Source organism: Aedes aegypti, chromosome 2, assembly GCF_002204515.2.
Source record: "Aedes aegypti strain LVP_AGWG chromosome 2, AaegL5.0 Primary Assembly, whole genome shotgun sequence".
Lineage (NCBI taxonomy): Eukaryota > Metazoa > Arthropoda > Insecta > Diptera > Culicidae > Aedes > Aedes aegypti.
This window is the reverse complement of record NC_035108.1, coordinates 382,091,229-382,109,024: the sequence shown is the minus strand read 5'-3', so window position 1 is coordinate 382,109,024 and position 17,796 is coordinate 382,091,229. Positions and strand designations below refer to the sequence as shown.

The following is a 17,796-nucleotide window of genomic DNA, read 5'->3' as shown; positions in this document are numbered from 1 at the left end:
TGAAACATATCAAACATTTTTGAGAGATACTTCTATGACTTCTATTCTGTCTTATCAGACTTAATTAAAAACTCATTTTCATTTCGTTAGCCTTCGTGTGAAGCCAACAATCTATTCTTTAGGTGCACGATTTGGTTTCAAAACCATCAATACATTGTTACACATTGTAATTACATTGATGTACACATGTGCTTGTTTGTTTTTTCGATATCAAATGCCATCCCTAAATTTAGATTAGGTATAGCGCACTGTTGAATTCAACAAATCCAACAAAAGTTGAAGATCGATCGTGAGTTTAAGGCGTTTACGAAAGCCGATCGGCTGATTTATGTACGCCTCAGGCCACGCCTTTGCTTTTTTTTTAATCAACGATTTAGATGTTCTGCTCCGTGCAGCCAATAGTATAGGAAGGGAAATGTATGTGTAATAATTACAAGTTATTTCGGATCAGGGTCATACAAAATGGTTATGATAAAATTTACCAAAAGACATTGCTTGATCTCAATATTTCTGATATACGGCAATTTACGATTGGTAAAGAGGATTGATGGCTGACGACTCGACGAGCCGTTCAAAATTTGTATGGAAATTACTATGAGAACCTTACTTTTTGTAAAAAAAAAAAATCAGACCTCTATTAAAAAAAATCTAAGCACAGACCTCGATGAGTCCAGTCTTGTGAAAAACTCAAATTCTCATAACTCGTGCTTGAAATTTTTCATGCGTTAGTTGTTGATCACACAACTCAAAATCATGGATGAGTCGACTCGTTCGTTTGACTCATTGCCTGGTATTTATTTCCACTGTTATCTTTCACAAAGCAATAGTATCATGTTTAACTGACATAAACCTTTCTGATGTAAACCAAAGCATTAAGTTATGGCAGTTTTTATGACTGATTCATTTTTGGCGGCTAGAGCGTGATTGAGTGCTTTCACATAAATATTTCAAGCGTGAGATTAGCGAGGCTGATATGGTCGGCGTTAAGTCAGAGTGGACCAAGTGACATTTTTCATATTTTGAAGAAAACGGCCTTAAAGTGTGACGCTTTGTAATTTTTTAACTTAGTAAAATTTTGGTTAAATATTTCTACCCATCTCTGTGTTACTTTCAAACAATATAATGTGAAGAGATAATCATGAAAAATCACATTCCAAACCTCTGATAGAACGATTTTTTGATGGACTATGTACACTTGGTCCACTCTGACTGAACTAAAAACCACCGTTTAGTGAGTTGGTTCACTCTGACTGAACAATTTCTAGGAAAATAACAACCATGTAATGCTTGCATAGTCAAACTGGGTGCATATCTTTAAGATAAACATATCATCAAGACCCTTCGACAACAGTATCGTAAATTCTTCAATAATCCATATCTTCAATCCCGAAATACATGGCATTACGATAGCTTGAAAATTAAGGTTTTGTAGGGTCAGGGCATTGAAGACCAGAAATATTCATATATGCGTTCAGTCAGAGTGGACCAAGTGAAAACCTCTTTGACACTTGGTCCACTATGTTTGCACAGAAATTGTTGCTATTTCTGACCACCTACTAAAATACGATAAATGGCTAGATATCAAAATAAGATCCATCGAATTATGATATATTTATGAATGTCTATTGATGGATGGGAAGAAGAATCATTCCATGTCGAAAAATCTGGAAAATGATTTGAAATGTCTTGCATTTTCTAGACGTTCTCAGCGCACTAATCGTTTTCGTTGTTATGCTAAAAAGCACTTGGTCCACTCTGACTACATACTTTTATAGATTTTTATTGATCATCCAAAGTAAATTTGTTACATATTTCTCCCAGTTTTCAACATTCATCAAATCGCATCAAAGTGAAATGGAGATAACATTATTTTGCATCTAATGACAGAATAATCCAATTTTCCAAAGCTTTGTACTTGGTCCACTCTGACTTAACGCCGACCATATAGATTATTTTCAAATGAGTTTGCGAGAACTCATTCAATGAGTTTTAACTGTGAGTCCACCAACACTGTCGAAGACCACAAAGCAATCCGATGCTTGTGGTAAAAGTTATTAACACTTCACTCGTCGCGCTGTTGTGTTTTGTATAATACTGCTGAAAAATCCTCGCTTTTTATTCACAGAAGCAGCGTGGTGGTTCTGACGGGGGTAAACCGCGCGACGACTGAAGGCTTAAGCATTGACTTTTCTGAAATGTTGCCCAATTTTGTTATGATTGTTATTCTTCTACGCGTTAATAACCGGAGCGTTATTATTTATTTATTTATTTATTTATTTTTAACTTCAATTTTGAAACAGGGAAAAACCCCTTTGAGGGATTTCACTTTGGAATCTTTCTCAAAAAGGCACAAAACCGGAGCGTTAATAATCACAATTAAGAAACAAAAATTATGAAATTAAAATTTCTCAATTGGACCCTAGCTCTAAGCGTTTTGGAAATTATCTAAAATTTTGAAAAAAAAAACTCAGAAGCCAATACCGGCATTAAAAGAGGAAAACATAAATAACATTATAACTAACTAATCGCGAAAAAGCTCAAAAACTTGCTATGAAGTTTGAAAGCGCGCACAATTTTAATTTAGGACTTACTAGTCCAAAAGAAAATCAAGTTACTCAGTACTTCGAAAATATTCTCAATCAAGAGATCGAAAATTCAAAAATTCCTTGGGGACTGATTTGGAAGAAGTGAAAACAATAATTAAAAAAAAATCAAAAACATGAAAGCTACTGGCGATGATGGAATTTTCTACATCCTCATCAAGAAACTTAGAGAAAGTAGCTTATCATTCTTAGCTGATATATTTAACAAATGTTTTCAATTAGCATATTGTCCTGACTAATGGAAAAATGCTAAGGTTAATCCAATTTTGAAACCAGACAAAAAAAATCCTGCAGAAGCTTCTAGCTATCGTCCAATCAGTATGCTTTCCTCCTTTAATATTTTTTTTTTTATTCCTGAAAAAATTTGCTTTCATTTTCTTAAAAAAAAACTTTGTTTCCACGATGCTTGTTTCTTGAGTTATGATTTTTCAAAGGAAAGGCTCAAAATGGCACATTTGCACATTTTTTACAAAATTGGCCATAACTCAAAAACGAAAAAAAAGTACATTTCAAAAATTTCAGCGATAAAAGCTTATGAAATTATCTTCTCAAAAATATTTTTTTGAAAATTTTCTACGAGTTGGAGTATAGTTTTTCTATGATGATTGATTCTATGATGCTCTTGAGTTAGTATTTTTCAAAGTAAGTAGTGTCAGGGGAAAACAAAAAATTTCCAACTGAGTTTTCCGGGAAAATAGGCGACCCTAAATTTTTCTCAATTTTTTTTATTAATATATTTATTTATTTATTTATTTATTTCGTCAAGCATAGGTAGACTACATACAATAATAACAATACTTTCTTACATGCTATGAATTACTTCTATTGTTCTTTAGTCGTGTTTTAAGCTGCTCTTTGGACATAGTAATGCCAATGAATTCGCAATGTACATTATACTGATGCATCATACGGTTTATTGGTCCGTTTTGAGCATAATGCGTTCTGCATGATTTTTCTGAAAATTATTTTCTTGTTCTTAATACCGAGAAGGTGTGTAGAAGTTTAGTTGAGAAAGAAGTGCAGCAGAGTCTACACGGTTCGAAATAATGTTGTTCATAAAGAGAATCGTTGAGAATTCCCGGCGTTGCTTAAGTGTTTCCAAGATGATGAGCATGCAGCGTGCTTCATACGACGGAAGTGGCAGTACAGTCCAATTCAATTTCCGAAGGGCGTATAAAAGGAATTGCTTCTGTACTGATTCTATGCGTTCTTCGTGTGCGACATGGTACGGGTTCCATACTAGGTGACAGTATTCCAGAATTGGTCTTACATATGCAGTATACAATAGTTTAATAGTATATGGGTCTTGAAAATTGTTACTGAACCTCTTAATGAGGCCAAGCATGATGTTTGCTTTGTTTATTATGGGATTAGGGTTTCAATGCTAGTAATGGACCCCTTAGTAGCTGAAATTCATTCTAGACGCTTTTCCGCAATGACATCTCAGACGCATATACGTTTTGTGCAGTCTAACAACAAATTCAATGTCTTTACTTCATAGTACGTCTATGAAACATACAAAATCATTCGATTTTTCCAGCGGAATATGCATTTGAAAAGTTAATGGCTGAGTTGAGTTGGTTACATATGTCATGATAATTTTGTAAGTTCGTGGCAGTATTTTCTTTTTTGTATAATTTATGCGCTTTCTGTTTCTTGTTCTTTAGGTTTTTCAGTTGTGGGCTAAACCACACCGGTAATTTGTTATTTTGTATACGTCTTTTTCTTCTTGTTGGCACAGTTTCATTAATTATTTGCTGAATAATTGATTGGAATTTGTCTACTTCGGTGTCGAAATTTCCTTCAATACTTATAATATGTTGCCAATAATTGTACATAGTCTACGTTTGGCTTCTTTGTAATTTGCTTTATTGTATTCCGGCACCTCCTCGTACTCCCAGTCGCTGGGGAGAGAAGTTTTATGTAAGAAGATTGAGTATTCAATTGCTGTGTGAAATACTTCATTTTTCCATAGAGGTGATAATGATGTATACACACAGAAATCTTCAGTGCAATTTGTCCAGTGAGGTCCAAGTAAGAATTTTGCTGGTTTTTTACGTGATTAATTTGATTTAGGCCAAAATATGATGTTTTGTCAAATAAAAATTGTAAAGTACTGTCTTCGCCTACGACTGGGAGTAAAAGTGATTCATTTTCATTGTCTGCAATGAAGTCGGCATTGCGTTGGTTAAAGTCGCCATAAATATGCAGTTTTACTTCAGGTTCCATATTTGAAACAATAGTTTCGACAATTTTGAAAAATAATTCAAAAGAATGTTTGTTAGCGTGTTCAGGTGGAAAATACACGGATGAAAAAATATGCGTTTCTCCATTAATTAGAGCTTTAGCCCAAAAATTTTCGAATTCTTTGTGTTTTAAAGTTTCAATTTCTTCAGAAGTAAAGTCTGCATTAATGGCTATGAGAACTCCACCACCGGACTTCTTATTACAGTGTTGAAAATTTCGGTCGTGCCGAAATACATTAAAATTGTTTCCAAAAATTTCTTCGCTTCTTACGCTTTTGTCCGGCCCAAACCCGTACGGAAATAAAAAAAAATCCCCAAATGTCAAATAAAATAACTAACAATTTCAGGCAAAAACCTTACAATCTTCTACTGCAATGATTGATGCGTTATATATTTAGATTAAGTTAGTTATAGTAAATTGAAAGCGTTTTGTTTTCTCTTATAAGCAGGTGAAATCAAATCACCTAAAAAATCTGAACTGCTACGGCAAATGAAATGTAATATGTTGTTAACAAAATGTTAATAAAATCTGAAATTTGTTTTACCAAATTAAGATGATAGTGCTGACCTGGGAGGGAGAAACCAATACAAAATGTATGTACCTCATAGTGAGCCGGGATTCCGCTGTCACGAACTGTCACTGTGAGCCCAGATCTCAAACATTGGACTAACATGGAAAAAGCGCGTTACTGATTGAAACACATTTTCGAATTTCATCAAAAGTGACAAAAATCGAATGAAAATCAATTTGATGCACATAATGCAAGTAATGTCGCGTGAGCACCTTTCAATTGAATTCAATTCAATTGAATATAAAGCATTGAAAAACGCATCGTTTTACTTAAGTTAATGAAAATGAATGTCTGAAAATGAATATTTAGTGCATGGAAAACTGTGGCCCATTTTCCATGTTTGTCAGGAAAGATCGAAAGTGCACAACAAAAGAAAACTAGCGATTTTTCCCAAGCCTGCCTTGATTGTTGTTGGCAAGCTGGAGTTATCTTGCAGTTCAAACAAACGTTGTTCTATATTTCGTGTGTAGTAGTATCTGTGCCTCCCTCCCAGGTGCTGACTAACACAGGACACCTAGATAAAAGACATAAATGTAATGTTTAGAATGATACTAAAAATGCGAAGAATAATAGCTCTTACGTCGACCATAAAAATTATAATGCTCGAAGGGAGCATTGGAAGAACCCTGAAAAAGATCTGAACTATTTTCTAAGGTATCTTAGGAAGAATTTCTGTTTCGATATTTTGAGGAATTTTAAGAAAAAAAAGTGAAGTCACAGGATGGCTTCATAGATAAAACAATGCGATATTTCGAATCAATTTTCGAATATGACTCTAAATGAATGCTTGAGGTTTTAATACGACTTACTTCAAATAACTCCAAAGATAGTCTATGTAAATAAAAACGAAATGATGTTTGTATGTCACGAAATAGATTGAGACTTAAAAAAACGGTAGAAAACTAGTTTGTCATTTGGAATTTGTCTGCACGTTTGGAAAATCTCTGAAAGATCACCAGATAAAATCCTGGAGAAATACTTTCAGGAACTGTTATAAGATCTTTTTTGTGAGATCCTGGAATCATCTCTAGAATATTCCGGAAAGAATACTTGGAAAAATATATTAAGAAATTTTTTTCACATTCCTTTCTCTATCCTAACAATTTGGCTAACTTTCTTGAAGAAGTCAAATCAGCCTGGATAATATCTTAGCAGGACAAGTTACGGGCTACGCACATGGAGCTGATTTCCTTCTATTTTTCAGTTTACACTTTGGTTTAATGACAAAACGTTGAATTCCAAAACGAACGTCGAATGTCAAAACGTCGTAAGGACAAAACCCCGTAGAAAGATAATTGAAGGGAACGAAAACATCTTGGAAGAATGATTATTTTCCGAAAGAATAAATAATTCAACGTTTTGTCCTTTTATTTAAACATTTTGGGATTCTCCGTTCAAGCTCAAGTCCTGTTCAATCCAGGAAAATTTGTTAATAACCGTATTACTTCCTTGCAAGGATCACTATAACTTCAGAATCTTTATGTATGTTAATTTGAGCTCCTTTAGCATCACACACTGATTGCTCATTCGGCATTGATGATCTGATTTCCTGGGACGAACGTGTTGATTTTTTTTTTCCTGAAAAACATCATGAACATATTTCCATTCCTAATTCCTCATTGCATTCAGCTTCTTCGGTCAATAACCACCAAACATTTTTTGAGAGTTAACTTACTGTATCCGCAATCCAACGGATTACTTTCGACTATTTAATACGAAGTCAAGCGGAAAACTCTTATCACTGGCAGAGAAGCTTCCTTAGTGATTTCAATTCCTTACGCATGTTGTTTGCAGACTAGGTGGTTTTTGGATGTATTTTTGGCGAGGTGGTATGTCTGATGACAATGTCTACCCGCTAAATTTGACTTCTTATGCTAAATTTGCATGCGCCTACAATGTTGATCGGTTTACTTGTTGATTTGTACAAGTATATAGAGCACATTCGTGGTACTTTATGTACCCAGGGCAACAAAGTAGTAAGTGCGATGCGTCATCTTGTGTGTCGGGCCAGTGAAATTTCTGCGCCGTATAAAAAAGCTGAAATAATGTAGTCACTGATTAGACCATCTTTCGAACCCGAGCACGTAAGTAGTGTCAATAAATTGAAGGATAGCTGTTGAATTTTAGGAATATGTTCCATTTTGTAGGGTAAGGGGAGGTTGAGAAGATAGAAAATATAATAGTGATTTTTTGGAAGGGCAGAAAACAGAAAATAGTATAATAATAGTCTATACCATTTAAAAACATTTGAACTAACTAAAGTGTGGTTCTCTAAAAATTCCTCGAAGTAACCGTTCGATCTGTAAGTACATTTTTGCTTTTTTTCATTGCTATATGCTATATTTCATCAAGCAAATCTCTCATGAAACGGCCTATTTCTCTCAGCAAATTGAGCGTCACGTAATGAGTCGTTACGTAACTAATTAAATAAGCGGAATATTAGAAAAGAATATCGGAGAAATGTTGTCTCGGTAAAAAAAAAAACTGTAAAAAAATGTTTGTTGTAAATCAGATAGAAACTGCTCAATAATGTAGCAAAGTTCACCAACTCAATGATACTAAAGCAACCAAATATCACTTTCATTCGCCCTGCGTGCTATTTTATAGCTAACATGCCCTATATTAGCTATATAATCGAACAATAAATCTATGAAGGCGAATTAGTGGGCTAGTGCTTACTTGGGTAGATTTAAAACATCGCAATGCAAAACACAATACACAAAAATACAATGTCGATATTGTTGCCTCTACGAAAAATCGATTCGTTATGTTGGTATGCACGTTTTTGTATGATTGAAGATGAGTCTGGATGTTTTCTCTGTATTTGTGAATATCTATACTTTTGTTGTTTTCTTGAGTAAGTATATGATTCTGTTTATGTATATATGCATATTTGGAAGTATGATTTGCATGCTATATGTTTTTTTTTATAAAAATGTACTGTATTATTTTTCTAAATCTAAATGCCGCATTTTTAATCAAATATATGTAAGTACATGAGTTACTATGACAAAGTAATTAAGGGTAAAGCTCTACTAAATCACATTTGACGCCCAGAAATACCTCATGACATGCCAAAGTTTGCCTCTCCACTCTCACGACAACTTCGATGTACGTTTAATGAATTCCTTTTTATTTCCATCATGCAATGCTCAATCGTACAAAATTTTGCACGCACAATATCGTCCAAATGTCTTTCGTGCAAAGGTTGAAGCGATATACGATTTTGAAGTTAATTATATTTAGTTATCGATTTGTATCAGATCATTAAAATCGTCAATTTTTATAACCATATCAAAACAGCAACCTCTTCATATTTGCAGCTAATCAACGGCTGCAAGATTACAAATGCTTACAAATCTTGTATAATATCGTTACATATACCTTAAGGTGAAGATGAATCGAAGCCAAACTTCGAATTTTCAAGAGCACGGATCTGAAGAACCAAACTTCCGTTTAAACTGAAAACATAATCGATTGGTCACTAGCTGGTGATGACCAATTGATTAGGATTTCAGCTCAAACGGATGTTTGGTTCTCCAGATCCGTGCCCTTGAAAATTTGGCTTCCATTCATCTACACCTTACTTTATTGAGATCTCATATGTTCTGTACTGAAATCATTTTCTGTACATGTAGTTATATTGCATAATACTTATAATGAATTTGGTTTCGGGCGTAACATGTAATATTGTGCCTACACTTCCTGAGGTTCTTCAAAACACCCGACACTAGGGTGCTGTTATCTCTGCTTTTCTAAAAAATCATTTTTTTATGTCTATGATCTATTGCCTTACCCTACAATACAATTTACTTCAGTATTTCATTGTTGACGCACCATTAAAACATATGTCTTTTTCTATTTACAGGTAGGCATCTACGAGCAAAACCATCATCCTTCAACGAATCCAGTTTAGTGATCCTCCCATTGTCCCCAACTAACCTGGAACCAGCTCAAGATGCCTAAGCCAGTGGTACAGGTTGGTGGCGACCCCGATCCCTCCGAATGGCTCTTCATTTCGGAGGAGATGAAACGAATTGATCAGAGCAAGCCTTACGATGCCAAAAAGGCCTGCTGGGTTCCAGATGAAGCCGAAGGCTATCTTCTGGGTGAAATCAAAGCAACCAAGGGTGAATTGGTAACCGTTGCCCTACCCGGTGGTGAGGTAATGTATCTTGTTTTATACAGTGCGTACGGATACAGAAAACTGATGGAAAAGTAATTTGGAATCTATATGCAAACAATTTGACAAGTTATTTTATGATAGAAATGGAAGTTTAGAAGGTGTTACTCACATAGCCCTAACGATATCCTCTACGATGGAAATCATTACACCCAACGTGACGATTCGTTTCAGTTTATAACTTTATCACAAGAATTCGATAGATAAGCCCAGATGAATTTAAATAAATTTAATTGATCACAACACCGTCAAAATTAAACTTGCCAATAATAAATTCCCGTCGGATTGTATATACAACATGTTCAATTTTGTGCAACCTGAAGGTGCTAATGCAAAACGTCAAACGCGATAAAAGATGAAGCGCACGTTGGTCGTGAAGTTTTGAAAATTGAGATTTTAAACTGTTCGTTTAAAGTGTGATCAATGGGAATTTCATCAGTGTAACATCTGTATGTCTGTGTACATAAAATAAAAGCAAAATGCTTTGAATCATAAGTCAGTTCCATATTCAAAAAGCAGAGTGTCGTATTTCTTATGTATACAGTCGCCTCTCCACATCTCGATATCGAAGGGACCATCGAGATAGGGAGAGATCGAGACATAGAACATATTTTTAAAGAATACTAGATTGAAAATCACTCCGTTACCAGGAACATTAAAAACAAACAGATGTCATTTCGTCTTCGCAAATTGTTTGGAATCCCTAAAATCTAGTTTAGTAACCTTTGATAATGAACTTATCCACATACGGAGAGAAAATCGGGAACGAAAATCACATCGAGATAGGGAGATATCGAGATAGGGAGATATCGAGATAAGGAGGACATCGAGATATGGGGAGTGAAAATGTATGCAGAGCAGGGTTGGGAAAAATCTTGAAATTCACTCTACAGTAGCCAAGCAAAGCCAATCACAGTCAGCGAAGCCAGTGAAACTCACGCCCATCGCTGCTGTAGGCAAAAAGCCTTGAAAATAGCAAAACACCCGTTGCTAAGGGCAACCCAGAATTACTGTAGAAAAATGTTCTATTTCTCGATGCATTTCCCGCATTTAGAGCCTTCAATGACACTCATGATTTAGAAAATTCGTGCACCCAAAATAGGCTACTTGATGAGATTCACGTTTTTGAACTACTGTACTGGAGAGCCACGTGATTTTCGCGAAAATTCAAGCCTACTACTATTACCATTCCCAGCACTGATGCAGAGTGAAGGGACCGAAGCAATCATCGACATAGGGAGAAATATCGAGATGTGGAGAGTCGACTGTACCTAAATGAGGCAGTGTGCCATGTGATACTTAATACAATATATCTTAGTGAGCGTGTCTCATGAGACATCTCGTGAGGCTCGTCACATGCGCTTACTAGGAGTACATTTATGAAGTTATGTTTGCCTAGTACCGTTTTGATTCGAATCCCGGACAGCTTCAAATTCCGGACACTCTACTTTGTATGGGAAACATTTCACTCGAAATGTTTCAAAATGTATCGTCAAAAACTTCGAAACAAAGTGTCCGGAGTATGAAACAAAAGTGTGGTTGTGTCCGGAATAAAAATCATGAAGAGGTCAAACATTTTTATTGATTAAAGTGAATTAAAGATGTGGAATCCGAATATTCACCCACCATTCGAAATTTTAGTGTTTGGAAGGCCTGATTACGCTAAAGTTTTATACAAAACGATTCAGCTTATAAGTGTTTCGATTAGTTGTACTTCACTGGAGCCTTAAGTGTCCGTAATATGAATCAAAACGGTACAATAACCCCACTGGAGCATACGGCTTTGGTTTATGCCTCTACTTCTTCGGTGGCCAGCACCGCGTTGAACTGCGTCAGTCCTTAAACTGCCTAAGGGCAATTTAATTCATTTCCATTAAATATACAATTTAATCCCTTTCCGTTGCTTCTGGAACCTTTGCCTGCGAGTCTCAAATGCACTGTCACATTGAGATTTTCTCATGAGACGACGCATGAGCCAGTGCAGATGTGATCGTTTGAGCTAGTACATTGTTACATAAGATCTTAAAAAATGTGTCTCACCATAGCACGTGCTCAAGCGCGCTCATGGGAAACCGCATAAACCATAACTTTACTAGAACCACTTGAATTACGGTGTATTTTCCTCTTATAATCATAATGAATTCATGAACCATAGAAGGACATTACTAGGATAATGTTTCGACCTTAGGGACTACAGTTTTTAGACAATCGACTTACTGATAAACGGGTTGTTAAGAATGTTTACCGTTCCAAATTTTCATTTTCCCCCTAGTAATTTTGTTCGACAACCGTATTGAGAACATACTTATTACGGTTGATGTGCCGGCTATTGGATTGTTCAAATTATGGCTACCTTATGTTATAACCGTATGGATTTGGGAGAGCGAGCGGGATCCTTGTAATTTTCATTCCATTCCAAGTTTTGCAAAGAAATATGAACAAATAGCTAAAAACACACTATATTTATTGCTGAAGCATTTTTTATTTTACAGCATAATTAGATCAAATAAAATAAAAACAATCAACGACCAGAGTCCTCGGGAATGATTTCGGGTGCGCCTTTTCTCCGGTCGGGTGATAATCCATTTTGAAAGACTGCTCTAATGATCCACAAATTTCTGTAAAAAAGTGTTTGCACTAACGTTCCTGTGCCGTAATCAGAAAAAGAAGCTAAAAAAAACTCACCTTCATATTTGTCAAGTGCTTCTCCAACAGTTTTAAGTTATAAACATACATTTTATATTTATAGTATTTCAAGCAAAAACCGAAAATTTGTGGAGAAATTTACAAACTGCTGCTGATCGCGAAAAACAAACATGGTTGTCAGTTTTTCTCAGCAGTCGGGTACGAACATCAAAAATTATGGTTCTTCTAAGGTTCAGTAATGTCTACTCACAGTGGGACCATCAAATAGACTATACATGGAACTTACGATGAATAGGTGACAAAAAGAGCTAGTGTTATAGTACGGTTCAGACCGTTTCAGGTACAATAAATTTCTATGCGGGAAGCTGATCTCAAGCTCTTAATATGAAACGCGTATACATGATGTCTGTCAAAAAGTAGGCATTGAGAAAATGAACTGAGAAGTTTACAAGCTCGTTTTCCATACGAATTACAAAAAGGTTCCAGAAGACTGAAACATGCTCGAATCTTTATGAAACTTTAACAATTTGCTTTTCACATTAATGCTTTTCCAATAAAAATATAAAGATGATCAAAACATCATTCATTTTGTAGTTACAAATCATATTTTCGTGAATTGAATTAATTCCCAATGTCATATATTATTGCAATGGTCCATGGACAAATGCACGAGTTCATCAATTTGACGATTGATTGGTGCCGAATTCACTCGTTGCCATGATCACGTAGGGGAAGTGGTGGTAAAATGAACAGGGGTGGTAAAATGAACACCTTGCCTTTTATCGGGAAAAAACATTTTTCGATGAATTTTTATCACGCACGGACGATTTATAGCATAAATCTGAGTGTTCGAGTTGATACGTAGGTCAATTGAAGTGAAAATATCAACGAAAACTGAGATTTTACAAAACCACGTTAGAAAATTAGAACTGACGTAACTTTTAGCTCGGAAGACCTGAGGTTTTTCAGTGAGGTGAAAATCGTTATGATATGAGGTCAAATCTGATACCTTAAGAAATATTTTTGAAAGGGTTACAATCATGAATGGATATATTTTCAGTAGAGCAATAAAAATTTTCGGAAATATTTGTTTTGCTCACGTTTTTTGTATGATGTTCATTTTACCACCAATAGCTGTTCATTTTACCCACATAGTGCAGGTAAAATGAACATTTACATCGTTTTTTGCTAGCGACAAAAATATGCGGAAATTCAGCAATTTAAGTCTGAATTCGTGTCGCTGCTATAGATAACATCCATGTTTTTGATGTTGTGGGATAGAACTATACAAATTCCTCGTTTTACTATCAGAAACAAGATGATTTGCTTAAGGTGTTCATTTTACCACCCCTTCCCCTAAGTAACACGGCACCGCTCAAACGTCAAATAGTGAACTCGTGCATCGGTCCATAGTGAATTGACGAAACATTCGCGTAAACAATCATCATTCTGCCTTGTTATATTCAAATGCTCCAACTTTTCGTTTGATTTTAAGGCTGTAAACCGATTCAAGAAACTCGTTCAACTATTAGTTAAAATTTGACATTTCGATAGTTATTTCCCCACAAATGATTAAATTGAGCTTCGCGGTCGAACCATTTGAGCTTTGACAGTCGAGTAGTTATTTCAGAACAAAGTTGACAGATGATTAGTTATTCTCAAACTCAAAAAAACAGGTAAAAATTTGAAGTCCGTACGTGGACGCTAAGTGGTCCCCCAACGGCCCTGAAGGTATTAAGCGTAGATGACCCCGTGCGCAAAATCGAGCTCGCTGCTCTAGTGCACGCAGCATGAGTACGAAAAGCCACCAGTAACATATTCTCCTGCGCGCTTCGATAATCAGCATAAAAGTTTGTTTTCGTAGTTATGAATTTTGTGTCAGCGTGCAGTGTTATGAAGATTTTTTTTCTATCTTTATTAACGAGATTTTTAGCCCTGGGCTAGTTCATCTCGGGACCAACGGCTTTACTTCCCTTCCGAAGGAAGTCGTCACTGAAATTTTTTTAGTGACTATCTCGGGGATGGGATTCGATCCCAGGTCCTTGGCGTGAGAGGCGTGTGTTCTAACCACTACACCAGGCCCGTCCCCGCGTTATGAAGATATGCTCAGTATAAAATATTATTTTACTTAAAATTCTTTGCTGATTATCAATTTGTTACTAGTGGCTTTTCGTACTCATGTTGCGTACACTAGAGCAGCTAGCTCGATCTGGCACACACCTAATACCTTTAGAGTCGTTGGGGAACCACTCAGCGTCCACGTACGGACTTCAAATTTTTACCTTGCGTTCCTATTCGGGGCTTTTATTATTTAGAACAACTCATACCCTGTTGATTTATTCACTTTTTAGACATAAGAATATGTCACTTTGACTTTTCAGCCACATTTCAGAAAGGTTTGGAATTTGCATTCCGCTACGATCCAAGGATTTTGAACCGCTTTTTACGGAATCCAAGTTTCAAGTCAACCGTCAGTCTATTCTTGAAGCGTCTAAAAACATAGATAACATCGACGTTATTTCGACTCTATTTTGAAAACTATGGACATTGTTTTGGGTATTTCAATATGTTTAAATATTATACCTTTCGTTATTGGTATTGATTGCATCATGACAAATTGAACAGATATAGCTAAAAACTAGTGGATAGATTTTTTCTGTGCGCATACCTTATTAAAAATTTTAGAAAATGATAATTATAATATTTGATTGTGGGTCAAAATAGCCGTAATGGTAACAGGCAGCTATTCAGCATGACCAAGCTAAGTGTCGTGGGTTCAAATTCCGCCGGTGGAGAATTTTTCTTAAAGGATTTTTTTTTTCAACTTCCCAGGGCACTGCTTGCCAGCAGGCTCTGACCCAGAGGGCACGTAACCCCAGAAAGTATATAAAAGAGTCAAAATGTTCCTCTATGTACTGAAAAGTCGAGCCAACCAGATCCCGCCACCTTCAGCATGGTTTTGCTAAATATCTAAGCATTTACTGCGACTATTTGGGCTCTTGTTTGTAGATTGGAATAATGTAAATGGTGTATGAAATGGATCTTCATGGAATTAATCTGAATTAATTTTAAAACATTGTATTGTACAAGTGAATTGATGCTTGAATATTACGTACGATTCTTGGGTGACTCATTTCGCATAAGGACGTTTGGTATAATGTACGTTTCGCACAAAGGAGTTTCATACAAGAACAGGTAGCATTTTAAAGAAGGCATAAAATTCTCATTATGTCAAATATACATTATGCCAACCGTCCTTATGCGAAACGTCTTTATTCGAAATGTCCCACCCCCGTACGATCTGTTTTAAGGTGAAACATCCAACTCCAATATTGTATCGAAAATTGGAAGTTTACGAAAGAATTTTTATTTTATTCTTATTCACTAGCAAAGAACTCATTTTTTGATTTAGTTGATTTGGGGTAACTTTAATCCTGACAACGTAACGTTTATATAATTTCCGAACAAACTTCGGATGGTTCATCACTACAATAGGGTCCTAAAGCCTTGTCCCAATTACAGAACCAAACGCTTAAGTTTGGGCCAGAATCACATGTTTACTCAATTTTTTAATGTTTTTCGTTGGTTTACGTCAAAGAAAAACATATTTTCCAGTAATTGTGATTTTGTCAAACCCCTTGATTTAAACACAAATTTTAGGTGGATTTTGTTTTCCGTGTCCCTTTCAAAATGTCAGATAGGAACAGCCCCAGTGTAAAAAAAAGTTGAACCTCTGTGGTGTTTTTGTCGATTTAGTGAACGTCAAACATGATCAAAAGTGTCAAGGTTCAAATTTGGACCCGTTTTTCAATTAAAGTTTAAATATGATATAGCCTCTATTTGAGCGGAAAAAATGCTAAAGTAGTAGCAAGAACACGCTGTATCGTGTTTTCTAATAAAAAGAAGATTTTATCAACAAATTTAGGACCATATAGTTGACGTAAGTAGGTTCATATTATTCAAATACACACATACTATCTTTTCAAAATAGTTTGATATTATGAATTTCGACATACTTCTTTACTGCCGTTATACGCATAACTGTCCGATGTTACTTTTTGAGCATTTTGACTTTTTGTCATCAAACAGTTTATTTATACGTCTAGTTTCAGAAAACACAGAAATTCGCAGCGCTGATTTCGAACAAAATATTAAGTACGCAGTTTTTAATTAGCTGTTGTTTGGGAAAATCGTGTTGAATATCTTCTTACGCTGGCTTTACATCCGATGTGAAACACCACCAGTTTTATGTGTTTGTATTATCGGGATACATTCATCAATCATGCGAGCCTGACGTCAAATTTGATTGAAATTTTCAATATCAAATATTATTTCCCATCCGTTTTTCCATGAATTTCAGTTAAATTTTCAGGGTCGTTCTCAAAAATCTTCTAGTTTTTGGTTCCGCGGTCATCGATTAGAAATTCACTGTAATTTTAGATTCATCACGGGGAGTACTGAGGTAATCCCACTTGAATTTCGAGTCCCTGGCTTGTGACAATTCAACTTCATGATTTTGCAAACCAAGTCTAAATAAAAATAGTACAACCATTTTTGGATGACTTGGCCACATGCTGGGTTGTTCCTGTTGGAATCTCCCGACGGACCAAGCTATGCGGCGGACCGAATCGAATACCGGGAAGACTGGGAAACGTCGGATGTAAATAAATAGAACCGGGACACTTTACATGAACGTGTTGTATTTAGCACTGACTGTCATAGAATATAAAAGTATTGTATTTATTGTCTCTCGTACTCACAAGTGTGAGATCGATCTTCAATGATCGAGAAGTTGACACAGAGGCGGCCGGTGAAAATATCGCCCCCACCAACACTCCTCCTCGATGTTTTCATCCTCTAGCAGGAAATGTCGCTCGATTCATCAAACGCATGGTATCCGAAAACACACATTTATTTCGAACGCACCGGCCCTTGTGCCAGCGCAGCTGCTCCAAGGTCCTAGTCGAATCGAACTCGTTTTGCTTCGTCAAACATCGCATATCAGTCAGTAGCTTCAGGTCATCATCCAAACGATCGTATTGATTTCCGTTGGACAGCTCCTCCTGAATGTATTGCTCAGCCAGCTGGTCGTAAACGCACTTCATTCGTACCATTGAATTCGAGTGGGCTTCAATTCCAGTTTCACAAGATCGTCTAAGCAAAACTAATCGGCAGCTCTGCTGTCGTCGAGAACTGTTCCTTGCGTTAACCATCTCTTCCGTTTTCAACTCATACAGGTCGTCATTGAGTTCACCAACAGCCACTAACTTTCCTGATAAACCGATGATATCACACCTTTTAGCGCCAAACTGTACTCTGAAACCTATTCGTGTTAATTTCCGAACGGATAGTAATCCACTGCACAACTCGGGTACATACATAACTTCCTTGATCAAAATCTCTTTCAGTTTTCCATCGCTGCCGAGACACTTCACCAACCCCTCTCCAATTCCTGCTGATTTCGAACGAGATCCGTCGGCCAGTATCACATCAACGGTAACAGTTTCATCCAACTTCTTAAAAAATCTTCTTTCATTGGTCATATG

General features: G+C 36.1%; 1 protein-coding gene across 2 annotated transcripts in view; it reads left to right on the top strand.

The window, feature by feature from the left end:
- Positions 1-7,456: 7,456 nt before the first annotated feature.
- LOC5566809 (myosin heavy chain, muscle) overlaps positions 7,457-17,796 on the top strand; it is a 37,796-nt gene continuing 27,456 nt past the window's right edge. The window contains exons 1-2 of one of the 2 annotated variants that reach the window (XM_021846883.1): positions 7,457-7,505; positions 9,290-9,586. In XM_021846883.1, coding sequence (XP_021702575.1) covers positions 9,380-9,586 — 207 coding nt within the window. In that variant the 5' untranslated portion in view covers positions 7,457-7,505; positions 9,290-9,379. Of the gene's footprint in view, positions 7,506-7,588; positions 7,724-9,289; positions 9,587-17,796 lie in introns of those variants that run through there. The other variant, XM_021846884.1, reaches the window with a different exon arrangement.